At 35.5% G+C, this 19507-nt stretch overlaps 1 protein-coding gene across 12 annotated transcripts in view; it reads left to right on the top strand.

Moving 5' to 3' along the window:
- Window positions 1–19507, top strand: part of LOC106875088 (protein kinase C and casein kinase substrate in neurons protein 1) — a 151968-nt gene that overhangs the window by 97191 nt on the left and 35270 nt on the right. For all 12 annotated transcript variants that reach the window (XM_089360365.1, XM_089360363.1, XM_089360361.1 and 9 more), the window contains one exon: window positions 390–510. In XM_089360365.1, coding sequence (XP_089216491.1) covers window positions 390–510 — 121 coding nt within the window. The remainder of the gene's footprint in view (window positions 1–389; window positions 511–19507) is intronic.

Below are 19507 nucleotides of genomic sequence, written 5' to 3'. Positions count from 1 at the left end.
GACAACTTTATTTACAGAAGATTTAATTTCCTAAATTTCCAACTAATGACTTTTTGCATGAAGTAAAACTTGACACCATTATATACGAAGAAGATATTTTAACTATTTTTTCTTTTTTATGTGTGCATGGTAGTCTCATTTTCATAAAATGTGTTCAGCAGTCCATGCTATATGTAAGTGCAAATCCCAGGACTTTATGGGTTAAACTAATATTTCTTCCCATTACAGTAGCATTATTAATTAGATATTTTTCATTAAGTATGGTGGCACTAACCTTATGTAAAAAAAACAGGACAGCTTTATTTACAGAAGATTTAATTTTTCTAATACAGAATCAAAAATGAATTTTAAGAATCACTTGTATTTATTTATTGTTCTTAAAATTTCAGATTTGCTGAAATATATCGTCAGTTTTATCAAGAGATAAATTGTGGAGACTGTGAGAAAGATTTAAGGTGGTGGTCTAATATTTATGGTGCTGGAATGTCTATGAACTGGCCTGAATTTGTCGTAAGTGTATTTGAATTTATCTGCAATTCCTGACACTATAGAGCAATACTTTCTTTCAGCTGCACGGACAGCAGCTGACTACAGAGCTAACAACCTATGCACCCCCCTTTCTACTGCAATTGCATTTTTTTTTTTTTTTTTTTTTTTGGATTTGCACTCCACCATTTAATGATTTTTTTTCTTTCTGAAACTATTAGTTCAATTCATTATTAGCAGTGGAAGAAGCGTTCTTTTCAAACAGTATCACTGCTGAATGATTTTCATCTGTTATTGATATTCTTCTGTGCTTTTTAGAACTATATGTCTATACAAGATGCTTTCTTTAGACAAATACCACAGTTTTGTGGCTTTCTATTGTATATCCGTGTTAAGATATATTGAATGCTATTAGTATTATGCTTTGTGCAGGTGGCACGTAAAAAACACCATTTTGAGCATGGCCGTTGCCAGTACTGCCAGACTGGCCTTTGTGCCAGTGGCACGTAAAAGCACCCACTACACTCTCGGAGTGGTTGGCATTAGGAAGGGCATCCAGCTGTAGAAACTCTGCCAGATCAGATTGGTGTCTGGTGTAGCCTTCTGGTTCGCCAGTCCCCAGTCAAATCGTCCAAACCATGCTAGCATGGAAAGTGGACGTTAAATGATGATGATGATGGAAACTCAGTGAAGCAGTTTTTGTAAATTAATACTGAGGATCATATAGTTTGCTGGTGTTGTTTGTCCATTTCACATCTCCTTTTCCAAGCTAGGATGGGCCAGACAAATGTATTATTGAGGCATTGCTTTACAGCTTCATGCCCTTCCTGTCACTAACCCTTACCTAATTTTCAAGTAAAGGATCTTTTATTTCACAAATCTTCAAAGGAGTGGATAATTTCTTGACAGGAGACATGGCAACAACAATGATCATAGCTTTTGTAGAATGCAGATGTAAACACACACACACACACACACACACACACACACAGCTTTGGTCAGCTCAGAATGATATTAGAAGACAAAATACACCATTTCGAGTGTGGCCGTTGATCGTTACCAACATCGCCTCCCTGGCACTTGTACCAGTGGCACGTGAAAAGACATTCAAGCGAGATCGTTGCTAGTGCCAATGGACTGGCTCCTGTGCAGGTGGCATGTAAAATACACCATTTCGAGCATGGCCGTCGCCAATACTGCTTGACTGGCCCTCGTGCCGGTGGCACGTAAAAGCACCCACTACACTCTCAGAGTGGTTGGCATTAGGAAGGGCATCCAGCTGTAGAAACTCTGTCAAATCAGATTGGAGCCTTGTGTCGCCTCCTGGTCCACCAGTCCTCAGTCAAATCATCCAACCCATGCTAGCATGGAAAGTGGACGTTAAACGACGATGAAGACACTTGACTTAGATGCCTCTTAGTAAGACAAAGCAGAAGTCCTGTGGTTGGGAAGCAAACCCACACTTGCCTACTTATTGAAGTATAAACAGTCTTTATGATTTTACATAGGTATAGATTTTTATGTAGTGGCTCTCATTAATGCTAGTCCTTTACTTTGGTATATAGTATATTTATTCTGAATAATTAAAAAAAAATTTTTTTCTCCCCCTAAGACCCAAAAGTATATAACAGCTGCATACTTTATTCCATGCTGGCATGAGACGGACTAAACTAGGGATGGCAATAGTTTGTGGTCTTATGCTCTTCCTGACTACAATTCTTGTTTTGAAGAACATCTTTTATTCCACAACTTCATATGAACTACTGAGCTTTTGAACCTTTGTGTTTACAAGAAACGTAAACATTGTCTCTGGCAGCTGAACAATAATGTCAGTACAGAGAAACAAAGCTATAAACACACACACACACATTCGTTAGTCTTGATAGAGGCAAATTCTAATTTTAGGAACAATGTCATTGGCTACAGATTTCCAATAAGCCAATCGTGGTCTCCTGGGCTTCTAACAATGAGAGTGTTCAGGAGGGTGCTACTAGTTCTTCAATTTTTTTAACCTCTGTTTAAAACCTTTGCTGATATACTTTGTTGAATATTGTGTGTGTGTGTGGCATGGCCATGTGGTTAAGAAGTTTGCCTTGCAACCACATAGTTTCTGGTTCACTCCTGTTGTATGGCCCCTTGGATGAATGCCTTCTTCTAAGACCTTGAGGTGACCAGTATCTTGTGAATGAAGTTGGTAAACTCAAACTATGCCCAACATCCCAATTCGACAGTCAGTGTTGGTTTGCTCATGTGCATTTAACTTAGCAGTTCAGCAAAAGAGACCAATGGAATAAATAGCAGACTGGTGTGATCAGCTAAGCCCTTCACAGTGGTGGCCCCAACATGGCTGCAGTCCAATAACTGAAACAAACAAAAGAATAAAAGAAGTGTGTGTGTATTATGAGGTGCAAGCTGAGCTTTGTCGTTAATAAGTTCACTTCCTAACTGCATGGTTTCAGGTTCACTTCCTCTGTGTGGTGCCTTGGGCAAGTGTCTTCCAATACAGCCTTGGATTTGGTAGACAGGAACTGAAAGAAGCCAGACCAAATGGTTGTGCCCAGGTGTCGAAACCATAGTGATATCCTTTAGGCAGCTGATGATGAGAATAATTGCTTGATAGGCTTACTGTCTGTGAATTCTTTATAGCTTAGAGTTTTATTATTGAATTATTGAGTTGTAATTCATTTTCATATGGTTGAAATTGTTAAAGAGGCCATGGTTTATGCTGGTTTAAAATTTATTTGATGGCTTGATTGAATTCTTAAGATATTTCTTCTTTTCAATAGTTTTCAAGTTGTGCATGCATCATAACATATAGAGAGAAAAAATAACAAATAGCTTTTTCTGTCAGAAATATTTGTTGACTGATCGCATTGTTCTAAAGAAAGTAAAATCTTTATTTATTATTTTAATGTACATATTTGTATCATGGAGATGTACTTGCATGGCAAGTCTTCTGATCCGAGACTGTGTTGAAACTAAAACGAATTGCAGTATGAAAGAGAACATGTTATCCATTTAGAAATGTTAACTTCACTTAAACATTTATTGTTTGTAATATGGTGTCAAAATCACAGTTTCAGATGACAAGAATGTTGACACCACATTACAAACAGTAAATGTTTTTGTGAAGTTAACAGTCTTTGTATGTTTCTGAATGGCTAACCTGTCTCTTCCATTCTGCATTATTATGTTTATAAGTTTTTCACAAAGCAAAACAGGTCATCTGAAAAATTACATTTGGTGGTTCCTCACATTCTCTTCTCTCGTGTGTATCATTATATTGGCAATTTTCTCTTTGCTTAAAATTTTTTTGGCATGTATATCCAATTGCAGACTGCAGAATAAGATTGAATACATGTATGCTCACCTACGTATGTACATTCAGTCCTATTTAATTTTAATCAGTAGACAAAGTGACTCAAGGGCTGAAAGTTTCATATGTGGGGCTTGCTTACCAAACATGCATTAAACTCTTAGCCCTTGAATCACTTTGTAACTTCTGCAGATTGAAATAAAAATAAACACACACACACACACTGTTGAGTTACATTTTTCTTGTTTGTATTACCAAACCTATATGTGTGTATATATATGTGTATATATATATATATATATATATATATATATATATATATATATATATATATATATATATATAATATGCACACATACACACTCTTACAAAGAAAGGGCTGAGGTTGACAGCCTGATAAAGGATACAAGTCAAAACTTTGAAGTCATTGTCAATCTCGACCTTTTCCTTATAGAAGTTAATAATTCTGTTTTCTACTAAAAATTATTGAATAACCTTTCAGTTTCATGTTAATTTGTTTTTTTTTTTTATATACAACTTGATATAAACACTAATATAATTGCATATACACACACACATACACACTTCAGTATAACAACTAAACAAAAAAGAAAAATCGATGATGTTTGTCAAATATAGATTAACATAATGTAGGCACAGCTATGACTGTGATTAAGTAGCTCACTTTGCAACCATGTGGTTTTGGGTTCAAACTCCATTATGCAATACTTTGGGGCAAGAGTCTTCTATTACGGTCCAGCATCAACCAATGCTTTGTGAGTGAGCTTGGTCGATGGAAACTGTGTGGAAGCCTGTCTGTGTGTGTGTATCTTTGTTGCACATCCCCAGCACTTGGCAGCCGATGTTGGTTTGCTTATGTCCCCATAACTCTAGCAGTTTGGCAAAAGTGACTGTTAGAATGACTACCACACTTCAAAGAACATAACTACTGGAGTCAATTTGTTCAACTAAAACCCTTCAATGTGGTGCCCCAGCATGACCACAGTCCAATGACTAAAACAAGTAAAACATAAATGTATACATATATACGTGCAGGTATGGCTGTGGGTAAGAAACTTGCTTCCCAACCACATAGCCCCGGGTTCAGTCTCACTGCGTGGCACCTTGGGCAAGTGTCTTCTAGTATAGCCTTTGTGAGTTGATTTAGTTGACGGAAACTGAAAGAAGTCCGTGTGTGTGTTTTTGTATCTGTGTTTGTCCTCCACCATTGCTTGATGATGGGTGTTGGTTTATTTACGTCCCTGTAAATAAATCCCTACTAAATCCATTCGTTTTCATTGGCCCAGGGCTATGGTAAAAGACATTTTCCCAAGGTGCCATACAGTACGACTGGACCCAGAACCATGTGGTTGGGAAGCAAAATTCTTACCACACAGCCACTCTTGCACCCCTATATATATACGTGTACAAACGTCACTGAAAGTGACTAAGGATGCAAGTAAGCACCAACATTGCTAGAAATAAGAGCTAAAACAATTCTTAACCACAAATAGAACATTTTTCTGTTACAAGAGCATTTATCTATCGCTGACAAAAGAGATGAGTTGTCCTAACTCTTATTTCTAGTAATGCTGGTGTCTACTTACACCTGAAGTCACTTTTAGTGACATTTGTACTTATGCCTTTTGGTTTTAAATTGCGACTAGCCAATTTATCATTCTGGTCTAATGACCTTCCATGTTTGTTTTCATTCGGTTTCCTTGTACGTCTCCACTGTCCTGTTTTTATTCCCAACTTTGACCCTCCATAAATCCTAAATTTTATTTTAGAATTTATGGAAGCAACTGTCTTTGAAGACTCATATTGTCGTTGAATGTTCGAAATGAGGAGTAGATAGACAGCCGACAACTGATGAAGGGTCGTTTCTCTGTGCTTACTTGTCCTGTTTTCCATTTTTTCTCTCGTTTATGCATTTAATTCATTTGTCTATGTATTTCATGTTGTTTACACAGTTGGTGCATATATTGTTGTTGTTGGCACTCCGTCACTTACGACGTTGAGGGTTCCAGTTGATCTGATCAACGGAACAGCCTGCTCGTGTAATTAACATGCAAGTGGCTGAGCACTCCACAGACACGTGTACCCTTAACGTATTTCTTGGGGGTATTCAGCATGACACAGTGTGACAAGGCTGACCCTTTGAATTACAGGCACAACAGAAACAGGAAGTAAGAGTGAGAGAAAGTTGTGGTGAAAAAAAAAGTACAGCAGGGTTCGCCACCACCCTCTGCCGGAGCCTCGTGGAGCTTTAGGTGTTTTCACTCAATAAACACTCACAACGCCCAGTCTGGATTCACTTAGTAGACATTAGTTGGTTTGGTGCTACAGTGGCACATACTTCCCCAAAGTAGCACAGGTGGGGGTTGAACCCAAAATCATAGGGTTGATATCTGATGTCTGTACCTATTTATGAATATCTATGAATTTTGCTTGTATTATTCTCATTTAGCTTATTTTTTATTCTGAAGGGATTAGTGAGGCTTGATAATCTTGGATTAAGCTTATCTTTTTTTTTTTTTTTGTTTTACTTTTCCTGTATTATCTTTTAATTAATTTTTCTCTTAGAAGGCCAGTAAAATGTTATTATCTAACAACATTGGAGAGTTAATGGTGGATTTTATTTTACAACCTCCGGTATAATGTTTCACATGGTAGAAACATTATCCATATTAGAACAAAAACAAAAAAAAAGGCATCATTTGCAATCTCAGTATCTAAAGAAAGTAGAACCAAATTAAGAAGACATTGGAAAGAATCTTCTTTGATTAGCTGGCCCCAGATTTTATAACCAACGTTGATTTTATAATTGTATATTATAACAAGTTTATTAAGAATTAACAATTGAGGTCTAATATTTCACGATTCCATCTCTCCTTTTATGCTACTCATTCCATTTTAAAATCCTCATCGTCATCTCACTCATTCTTATTGAGAAGAGCATTGTTGCTATGAGAACAATTATGACCCATGTAATCTGAGTGGTTGGCGTTTGGAAGGGCATCCAGCTGTAGAAACTCTGCCAAATCAGATTGGAGCCTAGTGTAGCCATCTGGTTTCACCAGTCCTCAGTCAAATCGTTCAACCCATGCTAGCATGGAAAGCGGATGTTAAACGACGATGATGATGATGATGTAATCTTTTTTTAAATTTTTCTTCCTCCCCCCACACCAACTTTGTAAATGAACAATCTGGTATGTTCATTTTAATAGCCTATCAATGTATATCTTTGCCCTAAGTGTTGGGAAGACACTTGAGTTCAAATTCTACGGAGGTCGACTGCCTTTCATCCTTTCAGGGTCAATGAAATAAGTACCAGTTACGTACTGGGGCCGATGTAATTAACTAGCTCCCTTCCCCCCAAATTCCAGGTCTTGTGCCTTTCGTTGAAAGGTTTCTTAAAGGTGGGGAGCTGACAGGATCGTTAGCAATCGTTAGCCAGTGAGCATTTTGTCTGTCCTTACGTTTGAAATTCAAATTCTGCTGAGGTCGACTTTGCCTGTCATCTTTTCAGGGTCAGTATGATAAATACCAGTCAGACACTGGACCTGCCCCTTTCCCAGACATTGCTGGCTTTGTGCCAAAATTTGAAACTATTGGGTTGGTGCATAATTATTGCGACTTTTTTTCAACAAATTTTATTCAACAAAAACAATAACAATATTTAACAAAAGCATCTTTAAATGACGGTCTGACCATCTGCCAAGCAAATTAGGGCAGCAGTAATTGAAGTAGATGGTGAATATGCTCCGGAATAATCATTTAAAGATGTTTTTGTTACATGTTGCTGTTTTGGTTGAAAAAAAAGCCACAATAATTATGCACCAACCCAATATTATTAACAACAATTTTATTATATTATAAAGTTCTGTCCTAGTTTTAATTCTCATTTTTTGTTCATACAAAATTAAAGACTATTTTTAGTCACAAGAAGACAGACTTTTTTTTTATATTATGTACTCTAGTCATTCTTGTTGCATGTTTGAAAGACTCACTTATTAATCTTGTCTTTTTTTCTCAGTTAAAAAGGCACCCCCCCCCTCCCGCTCAAAAAAAGCAAAAGACCATCATGGGACATAATGTGAACCATTGCTAGCAAATTACATGACAAGTTACATAGCATTTTTCAATAACAATTACCATTGTCGTCATTGTTAATGTACTCATAATCTGTAAATTTTCAACATTCCACCCCCACCCCCCACCCCACTTTATGGGTCAGTCAAGTTTGGACAATAAAACTTCTTCCTATGAAATAAATGTCTTTTTTTTTAACACTTTTTTTATCCCTACTCAAGTATTTGAAATATATTCTCACCTTTCACTCTCATCATACACCAATACCACTTCTGTTTTCTCAAGCTTCCTTTATCCTCAATAGCCTATCCCTTTTTTGCTTTATTACATACTGCAGTGTTATTAAATAATAAAGTTAATGTTTCATATGTATGGTGTGTGTGGTGTAGGATATACAACTACCCCACATTGTTCATAAAGTTATTTTAATTTATCTTGGTGCCCTATTTTTTCCTCTTTTCTGTACACCATCTCTTGATGTTCTCTCCTACCACTCCAACATTATTTAGAAATTACTCTGCACATTCACAAAGTCAGTTTATCTTATTAGTCGGCCCCCAAGCTTTTCACTCACTGTCCATAGACTTAAAGCCAGAAATTATGGTATGTTTATAAAATCACTCACTCCATGTGTACTGAGAAATATTCCAGTTACAATTTTATTGAGTTACTGGTGGTTTATATGTGTACTATCTTTTTGTTTTCAGTTTTAAACCCAATTTCAAAAATCTTGTGTTTCTTTGTAGACGTTCTGTTGTCTGTGTACACTAGATTGTGTCGGCACATTTTATTAATGATCATATGCACACAGAAAGAGCTAATAGGTTCACTGAAGTTTTAATTTGAAATTATTTGAATAATAATAATAATAATAATTATCCTTTCTACTAAAGGCACAAGGGCTGAAATTTTGTAGGAGGGGACTAGCCAATTACATTGATCCCCAGTGTTTCACTGATACTTTAATTTATCAACCCCAAAAGGATGAAAGGCAAAGTCGACCTTGGCAGAATTTTAACTCAGAACATAAAGACAGATGAAATGCTGCTAAGCATTTTGCCCAGCAAGCTAACGATTCTGCAAGCTTGCTGCCTTAATAATAATAAGAAGAAGAAGAAGAAGAATGTTGAAAATTTTGGCACAAGACCAGCAGTTTTTACAGAATGAATAGTCAATTACATTGACCCTTGTGCTCAACTGGTATTTTATCAACCCCTAAAAGATGAAAGGTAGTCAACCCCAGCAGAGTTTGAACTCAGAATGTAAAGTTGAAACAAATACCACTAGACATTTTTGTCTGGCATGCTAACATTTCTACCAGCTCACTGCCTTAATAATAATAATAATAATAATAATAATAATAATAATCCTGCGGTTGGTGTAATCAATTAGGGGGTCATAAACAATTGCATCGACCCCTAGCGCTCAACTGGTACTGGTTTCAATGACCCTGAAAGAATGAAAAACAGTGTCAACGTCAGTGGAATTTGAACTAAGCATTTTGTCTGATGCGCCAATGATTTTAACAATAACAAGATTTCTAATATAGGTAAAAAGACAGTAATTTTGTGGGTTAGAATTTGTCAATACCAACAGCTTTGCTCTACCCTAGTACTTGACTGTGCGTTTATTTTATCATGTCCTCAAGGATGACAGCTGACCTCATTGAAATATGAACTTAAACTGTAAAGAGCCTGAAGAAATACTCAAACACTAACAATTCTGCCAATTTATCACCTTTGTAGGCTCTCATGGCTTCCAATCTTAACTGGTCAGAAGTGTTATGTACATGTTTTGTCTTGGTGTGGAAGATGGACTTGCTTGTCAGTTGTTTGACCTTAAACAGTTGAGCATGTCCCTTAGTGGCTGACTAGCAGGAATAGTGGGGGAGCGTCATAGCTATATGTCGAGAGGAATTCTTTGGGGTTTGAATAATTCACCTCTGGAAATATGGGTGTTTTGTTCATCAGCTTTATTCAGGGACCTCTTCAGCAAGGTTACTTGAACTGAAGAAAATTCTAATTGGGTCCCACCTACAAGGTCATGCCCTGTTTATCTTGATATGAAAACACCTTGTTGTACACATGGTGTTGTGATGCATGTGCTTGGTGTACCCTTATCAGATGGCTAATCATGAGGGGTATATTTATGTCCTAGCGTCACTTTGAAGGCATGCACTGCTCTCGCATTCAATAGTAATAACAACAACAATAATAATAATAATAATAGCTTCTGATTTAAGCACAAGGCCAGCAAGTTTGAGGAGGAGGCGTCAGGTGATTCTAGCAACTCCAGTGCTTGACTGATACTATATTTTATTGACATGAGAGGGATGAAAAGCAATGCTGACCTCAGCAGGATTTGAACTCAGAACGTAAAGGACTGGAAGAAATATTGCAAGAAATTTTGTAAGATTCCCTGATGATTCTGCAAGCTTGCCACCTTGTGTAATAACTATGATAATAATGATTTCAAATTTTGGCACAAGGCCAGCAATTTCAGGGAAGTGGGAAAAGTCTATTGGTCCTAGTACACAACTGGTATTCATTTTATCAACCCTGAAAGGATGAAAGGTGAAGTTGACCTTGGTGGAACTTGAACTCAGAACATAATGTAATAATAATAACAATAATAATAATGATGAAAATATTCTCAAGTATATACTTCAGATGATCTATTAGAAAATTTAACACAACTCAAACATATCAGTTTCAAGCAGTCATTAAATATGAAATAAGTAAAAACTGATGTTGTTTAATTAGCTTATATTACATTGTAATTGCAATGTACCGGATGTCTACATTACCAATCATTGCTTGATTTGTATGAACTAGCAACCAATGGCGCACAGATTATACCCTTGCCGCTTTAAAATTAGGAAGGCTACATTCAATACTGTTGTCCTAGATACACTGTCTGAAATCTATAAAATAAATAAAACCCAACCATGTGGAGAGCGGGTGATTACAACTGAAATACATTTGATCATAAGTCTACTAGGCTGGAGTTTATCTTGAGATGAACAAGAACAACTTTAGAGAGTTTCTAGTTGAAAATATGACACATAATTCCATCATGTCATGTGCTGAAAATAAATAAATATATATATATTTTGGTAGTAAGAAGCTTGCTTCCCAACCACATGGTTCTAGGTCCATTCTTGTTTTTGTATTGGTCAGCTTAATCAGTTTACCACCTAGCCTTTGGCTACCTCTGGAAGAGTCCACTGTTATAAGCTTCAGGTTACATCTTCAGTCTTTGTATAACTCACTAAATCTCAGTGCTTTTGATAAAAAGGTTATGCATGTGTTCTACCCTTCCTCCTCTGGCTAAGCCATAACAGTAAATATTTTGAATATTTTATTATCAAATATATTCTAGCCTGTTTCTTACATGACTATTTCATAGTTTCAAATATAGGTAGTTTATGTGTCTGTCTGTTTGTCTTTTGTTTGTGGTCACATCGGTTTGTTGTCACTTAGCCATAATTTTCCCCCGACTGTATTCAATTGTTTGTTATTTGTGGCAAAATACACCACTTAGTTTCACTAGCCTTAGTTTCTCTCACTTCTGTTTCCTTCACTTTTATTTGCTGTTTTATTTTTGCCTTTTGTTTTAAACTATTCTAAAATCAGTGCAGAATTTGAGTCAGATTATTTATCTATCATTCATAATTAGTGTGTTCATAATTTTGTAATTTAGATTAATAACTATACTTCTTCAACCATTAAAAAAAATGCTTCCTGAAATTTTAGTGTCAAGTCCAGACAGATTTCATTCCCAATCTCTCTTTGGTCGATGCTAAATAATTTTATTACTTTTTAGTATATTTGTAGTACTTTTTCTATTTTCTACTTTAAAAACCCCTCTTTTTTTATTCTCAAATTTCACTATTATCAGATGAAATTGTAAAAGAGATATGACATTTTAATATTAATATATATATATATATATATATATATATATATATATAGGAAAATGAAAAAATAATAATAAGGCAGAATTCAAAACTGGAAGCATATTTTAATAAAGATTTCCTAACCGGCTTTCATTGCGAAGCAAATTTTCAAGAAGAGGGAGAATGAAAATGTTTTTTACAAAGAAGTACAAAATGAAGAAAATAATATATAAAAAAAATAATATATAAAAAAATAAATATACCCATACATTATATTGTCTTTGAGCTTTTGAAGTTCAAAGACAATATAATGTATGGGTATATTTATTTTTTTATATATTATTTTCTTCATTTTGTACTTCTTTGTAAAAAACATTTTCATTCTCTCTCTTCTTGAAAATTTGCTTCACAATGAAAGCCGGTTAGGAAATCTTTATTAAGATATGCTTCCAGTTTAGTATTCTGCCTTATTATTATTTTTCATTTTCCTATTATTTCTCCACGTGCGGTTAACACATCCCCACTATTTACTGACTTATATATATATATATATATATATATATATATATATATATATATATATATATAGTCTGTGTTGCTTGAGACTTCTGGGACTTTATTTCACCTGGTAGCTTATTAAACTAATTCAGTTGAAAAAGATACCAAGCAAAATTTAAAGAACCAACCAACATAGATTATAATAAATTTGACTTTACTCTCAGTATTGAATCCCCCAATTGGTAAATAATTCATTATTATTCTGAAATTTGCTTTAAAATAACCTCAATCTAGCATATCTATCTATCTATCTTTCTTTATAATGTAAGTAGCTATGTAGCTCCTCTGCAGCAAGAAATCCGTTCTGCTCTGCTCCCTCATTCTCACACTTTATATCTTCATCCCATAGTTACCTTCTCTCTTTACTCTTGCCCCACTCAATCAAAGGGGATCTTAGTCTTGCCAACTATGTGGCAACTTTACTAGTGCTGGCTCCATGGTAAACGTACCTAGCACATGCTGTAAAATTGATTTGGCTTTAGGAAGAACACCCAACCACAGAAACCATGCCAAAGAAGAGATTGGGGTTTGATGCTGTGTTTGGATCTGAAAAATGCTGCCAAACTGTCCAACCGATGGAACATGGACAGTGTGTGTGTGTGTATCAAGTAATTTAATATCCCATGGAAATCTTTCTTCTCTTTATTGGTTACTTTTCAAAATTTAAGAAAATATTTCATTCCTCTTGAAAATGTGTCCATATTGTAGCTATGAGGTTATTGCTGCTCATTTTCTTAACTGTTAATGACTACCGTGTAGATTACACAGATTATCTTAATAATTTTGGGGTCCATAGCAATTAATTGAAGTGACTTATAATCAATTAGATTTCTCTCTTGATTGGTTTGTTTGTTTTCTGCTTGATGCTGGAGCATTCTGTTATTAGTATTTCATACCAAGCTTCAATACATGCTACCATGTACTAGTGTAATTGTGAAAAATATTGAAAGTCCAGTTTTGATTTTGATTTTATGGATTTCTTTTTATTATTAATCACCTCCACATCATTGTAGTGTTTTGCTAGTGTTCTTTTATACCTGGTTGACACCTAATACTTTTTATATAACAGCTGCTCCAAGTGTACTAACAACTAATAATTCATCTACTACATTACAGATATTTAAAATGTTAAATTTTTATCTTTCACTACTGAGAAATAATAATGAAAAGAAGAAAGTGCTATTTTTTACATGGTCTCACCATCTTAAAAAAAAAGTGAAGGATACATTAAATTACGTAATACTAGCTACTAGTATAGTGAAGGCACATGGCTCAGTGGTTAGAATGTCGGGCTCACCATCATAAAGTAGCGAGTTCGATTCCCGGACCGGGCTGCGTGTTCTGTTCTTGAGCAAGACACTTTATTTCACGTTGCTTCAGTTCACTCAGCTGTAGAAATGAGTTGCGACATCACTGGTGCCAAGCTGTATTGGCCTTTGCCTCTCGGATAACATTGGTGGCATGGAAAGGGGAGGTTGGCATGCATGGACAACCACTGGTCTTCCATAAACATCCTTGCCCAAACTTGTGCCTCAGAGGGGAACTTTCTAGGTGCAACCCCATGGTCATTCATGACCAAAGAGGGTCTTTACCCTTTTACTAGCTACCCCTAAAAAGACAAGATTGTCAAGGCTGGAATGACTTTGATCAGAGCCGATCTGGGGCTAAAAGCAATTACTACCTTACAATTTTTTTTTTTTTATTGAACATTTTTTTAATTAGTGTCATACCAATCTAGTAAAATAGAATTAATGAAATTGGTAAAATAAATTGAAGGACTGGTTTGTTAAGTGATTAAGTAACTGGTGATGGTTTTCATATTTGTTAAGTTCAGTTGCCATTAGTGATACAGAGTCTAATATTTTGGGCCTCCAATGGAGAGTGAGGAAGAGGGAGAGAGGAGTGTTGTCACTTTGGCCTTTGGCAAGTAGCTGGGACAGTTTCTTAAAGCAACTTTTATCAAAGTAGAAAACCATCAAAGGAAAGAATTTGATTCTTAAGCAATCTGTCTCAAAACTGCACTGACTTTCTTGAGGACTCATTCTTTGTGGAGTGACACACATTCTGTTTTTCACTTCAGGACTACCATCCGGATCAAATTGAGTGAGTCTTTCGTGGAAATGCTAGTGTGAAGTCTTGTACAAACTCTCATTTCACTAACTGCCTGGTGCTGCCTATGAAACTGTGAGCTGGACAGTTTGCTTGGAGATATTGGTATAAATTTGATGAAAAAAAAAAAAGAAAGCCTTGCTTACTTACCTGGCTGTTGTTATCATGTAGATCTTTTTGTCTTTGTATCATAGTTAAAATAATCTTTATAATATATCTCAAGAATGTAAGTTTTTTAAAGTTTTCTCTGTATTAAGAAGGATGTACAAATTATTTTAGCTTTATGGTATGTGATCATTAAATAATTGTAGTTTTTATGTTCTCTGGAAATCTCATGTTAGTTTTTTTCTTTTTTAATCGAATTTCAATTTTTTAAAAAATTATTTAAATTAGAAAAACAGTTAAATGTAATGGTGATTTTTAAAAAAATCTGTAATATTATATAGAAACTATGCTAGTTATCTTTGTTATTTTTTCATACTTTTTTGCTATTTAAAAGGAAAAGGTTTAAGGAATTATATGAAATTATGTATCAACTTAAATTTCACTACCATATATTTTTATAAACTTGTCATTTTTTGTTTTTCCAAGTTAATCATAAGTTTTAATGTAACAGATAGAAAAATGAAGGTTATACAGAATTCACACCATGTATTTATTTTACGGAGCCTGTATAATAAGTGCTGCAGAATGCAGTGTGTCACCTTTCCAAGCAAGGAAAGCACTACCAATATTTACAACCAAGGTTTAGTATCTTAGAAGACCGTATATCAGCCATCAAAAGTTCTAACTCCAAGACCTTTCTTTGTTCACGGATATGTGAACATTCATTCTTAGTCATTCTGAATAAACTTGGTCTTGTTCAAAAGTTCATCATCATTTATTCCATTTAATTTCCTTATACGTTGAGTAGGCATATGCCCATATTAGGCATTATATGAACTTGGGGATTGTTATGATTGTGGAAATCAACATTTTGTTGTTGTTGTTTTATGTTTTATGAGGAATTTTATTTATTTTTCAAGATGAGTCAAGTGTTAAAATCATCTGGATCGGACTAGTCTTAATTCTGTTTATAGTTGTTAATATATTATTTATTGGTAAGGGAGATGTGTTACCAAAATCAATAGAGTGACAGACAAGCTACTTTGTATTGTTTTCAATATGTCATTAGGTTATGAATTTGAGCCTTCCATATCAGGGTCAGTTTTGCCTTTCATCTATTCAGGGTTGATAAAATACAGTATCAGGCAAGTACTGGGTTGATGTAAGCAGCTATACTCTTTGTCTGGCTTTGTGCCTATGTTAGTAAGCAATATCATATTTATTGCTAAATTGCTCATTAAAAGTCAATTCATGTATGTATGTATGTATGTATGTATGATGCATGTTTATGTACTTTTAACAAACAAGTGCCTTTGTATTACATTTATAAAAAAATTTATAGATATATTTATAAATTATTCAATTTTTTACAAAAGAGATGGAGTAGATTTTTTTCTATAAACTAATTTACCTTTTTTTGACTGTAAACTTAGCATTCCTGTGTTAACATTTTGTTTCGAGTTAGCACGCCAGGTGAAATGCTTAGCGGTATTTCGTCTGTCTTTCTGTTCTGAGTTCAAATTCTGCCAAGGTCGACTTTGCCTTTCGGGGTCGATAAATTAAGTGCCAGTTGCATACTGGGGGCGATCTAATCAACCAGCCTCCTCCCCCAAGATTTCAAGCCTTATGCCTAGAGTAGAAAAGAATATTTTGTTGCAATGAATCATACATGATAGTAGTTTACAAAGTTTCACTAATTATTATTTTAACCTTTTGCAAATGGACAAACATAAATATTTAAGTTATAAATGAAAATTTTAATATATTATTTACAATTAAGTACCTGTTGAGCTTTGGGGGTCAATGTGCTTGACTATCCCCCTCCTCCAAAATTCCAGGTTTTGGGGTCAATCCCCCTCCTCCAAAATTCCAGGCTTTGGGGTCAATGTGCTTGACTATCCCCCTCCTCCAAAATTTCAGGCTTTGGGGTCAATGTGATTGACTATCCCCCTCCTCCAAAATTTCAGGCTTTGGGGTCAATGTGCTTGACTATCCCCCTCCTCCAAAATTTCAGGCTTTGGGGTCAATGTGCTTGACTATCCCCCTCCTCCAAAATTTCAGGCTTTGGGGTCAATGTGCTTGACTATCCCCCTCCTCCAAAATTTCAGGCTTTGGGGTCAATGTGCTTGACTATCCCCCCTCCCCCAAAATTCTGGACCTTGGGATCAATGTGATCGATTATCCCCCCTCCTCCAAAATTTTAGGCTTTGGGGTCAATGTGATTGACTATCCCCCCTCCCCCAAAATTCTGGACCTTGGGATCAATGTGATCGATTATCCCCCCTCCTCCAAAATTTCAGGCCTTGTGCCTACAGCAGAAAGGATTGTTATCGTTAAAGCATCGAGCAGGCAGAATTGTTAACACCTTGGTTAGAATACTTAGCAGCATTTCTTCTGGGTCTTTGCATTCTGAGTTTAATCTTTCCACTCGTGAAATTTAATAATTAGGGGCCATAGGAGACTACATTGTCAAGACAGTACAATAAAATAAAGAAAGGAGGCCATCAAGTTATTGTAAGAGGAGGAAAATTATATAAACAAGTGTACATTCTGATCAGAGAATGAATGGCTTTGTATAAAACATTAGATAGTTTCTCTCCTTGCTATCGCTATCATACCTAATTTTCAGTTTCAAATATTTTACTGACATTTAAAATAATTTGGCCACCAGCAGAAGCAGCCAATACAGCTATAAACACTGTTGGATTTCCTTGGTACTTAACTCTTATGCTCGGCCAAGCCACTGTAACCCAGGATGCTATAATTACCCTTGATAGATAATAATGAACAAACAAGTTCCCTGTCCAGAGATAGAAATTACTGAGCTATGGATTACAGCAGCCTACATTTAATTTACTTCACCATTATGTTCCTGTGAAAGAGAGAGAGAGAGAGTGTGTGTGTGTGATTGAGTGAGAGAAGGCAAGAGACAACTTCCAAACAAATGAAGCTCATTTCCTCATACAACTCTTGTAGTATATTTGTTGAAAGTAGTTTTAACCATGTTGTACTATTTATTGTATTTCCTTTGTTATTTGAAACTAACTGCAATAAAATCTCTTTAACATTGAAATATGACTAACATTTGTTTTTTAATCTTAAAATGAATTTTTTAACTGCTTTTCTATTTATATACCATGTTTATTTATGTATAATACACCCTCATATATAACATGTAGTACCTCTAATTTTGGTCTGTGAATTCCCAGGAAAATATTTTATATACACTGACTTTTCTAAACTAGAAGTGTTTAGTCAGATTTATTATAATTGCTATCCAATATATTTTGAGAAAATTTGGACATGCTAAACAAAAGCATCTTTAAAAGTGACTTGTGAACTTTGCTGGTTAAAAGCAACTTTTAACTTAACTGGCAAATATGTGGTATTACTGCAGTCAACCTTATGTACCAAACTATAAAAAGAATGTGTTATGTAAACCCTTCTATTTAAATATGACTAATGGTCTTCTGTCTAGAATGTCTATGGTAAGAAATGAACTGTCACAAAGCACCATTCTGGGCCTCCTTTTGGTTCTCATAATGTTGGCCTTGACAAAAAATATACAATTAGCCACTCTCAGTGGATATACAGTCAAGACGGACGATAATATCTGTCATCTCCAACAAAATCTAGACATCAGATACAACAGTAAATGACATATATTGTACATGACAAAAAGTGAAAAACATGTCAAAATTCTGAGCTACCAGGAACACCTCAGCACATTCTACCTCTACTCTTTGGAACACTGATGGGAATAATGTGTTGTTATTTGTATGTGGAAGATTGTTCCAAACTTTGGCATGCAACAGAGAAAACAAAAACAAAAGAAACAAGAAGAATGGAATGTACTGTCAGGTCCCAACACTCCTTCCCTCAAGCTATTATTTCAAGTACCTTTACAGCACTAGTTTGGTATTTTCAAGCCCTCAATTATGTATATATGCATCTGAAAAGTTTTACAAATTTTGACCAAAGTTTCTCATGATATTTTAAAATGTATCTCACTGAATTTCTTTCTAGGTGGTTCTATTAATTTGCCTTACCACTAATCACAGTCTTTTGCCTTTTGACCACTCTGACCCTCTGTCTCATCACCTCATGGTCCTTCATTTCATTATTTAGTGTAGTCTGTCACCTTGCCACCCACCAGTTCTGTTTTGTTATCCTCCATGGTCCCTTGTCTTGCTACTCACTGTGATCCCTCATCTCATCAGTCTTTTTACCTCCCTAGTCACTACTGTCGTTTGTCTCACCATCCACTACAATCCTCCATTTCATCACAGAGCATGCACACACAACAAAAAAACTGGCTGACTCTTTTGTTGTGTATCCTCTTTCAGCATGAACTGGATACAGTTTAGCATGTCAACATCACCAGAGAAAAAACAGTAACTGGATAAAAACAAAAAAAGTCCCTTCTGCCCTATATCAATTCTTATCCAGGGTCACTGTCCTTCTTGGCAAATAGGTGTGATGCAGCTTTCAAAGCCCATGTTTCCTTTGTACTTTCCCTTTATTTTTAACATAGCGTCTATGATTGAATTCCCTTTCTATCACCAACCACTTTACAGCATGAACTAGATCCATTTTATTATGCTACCAGTACTATAGAGCTTGTCGTTCAGAATTTCCTTTCCTCTATAATCAGTTCTTATTCAGTGTTACTACCTTCCTTTATGTTCAGTATTGATCATTATCAACACAGAATATGTATTTCAACATCTGTTAGACATAAACTGTGACATCTCTGCCCCTCGTTCTTTATGCTTTTGATATCGATTCATTTCAAGAATTGTTTGTGGCAGTTGAGTCACGGAAACAAAATGCCAAGCAGTATTTAGGCCTGGGATTCAAATCTCATCCGTGGTTTCAGGTTCAGTCCCACTATACAACACCTTGGGAAAGTGTGTTCTACTTAGAGAGGCAGGCCATGT

This window comes from Octopus bimaculoides, chromosome 11, assembly GCF_046866305.1.
Source record: "Octopus bimaculoides isolate indiv1 chromosome 11, ASM4686630v1, whole genome shotgun sequence".
Taxonomy (NCBI): Eukaryota; Metazoa; Mollusca; class Cephalopoda; order Octopoda; family Octopodidae; genus Octopus; species Octopus bimaculoides.
Note: the sequence above shows the minus strand (reverse complement) of the source record. Positions and strands in the feature narration are given on the sequence as shown.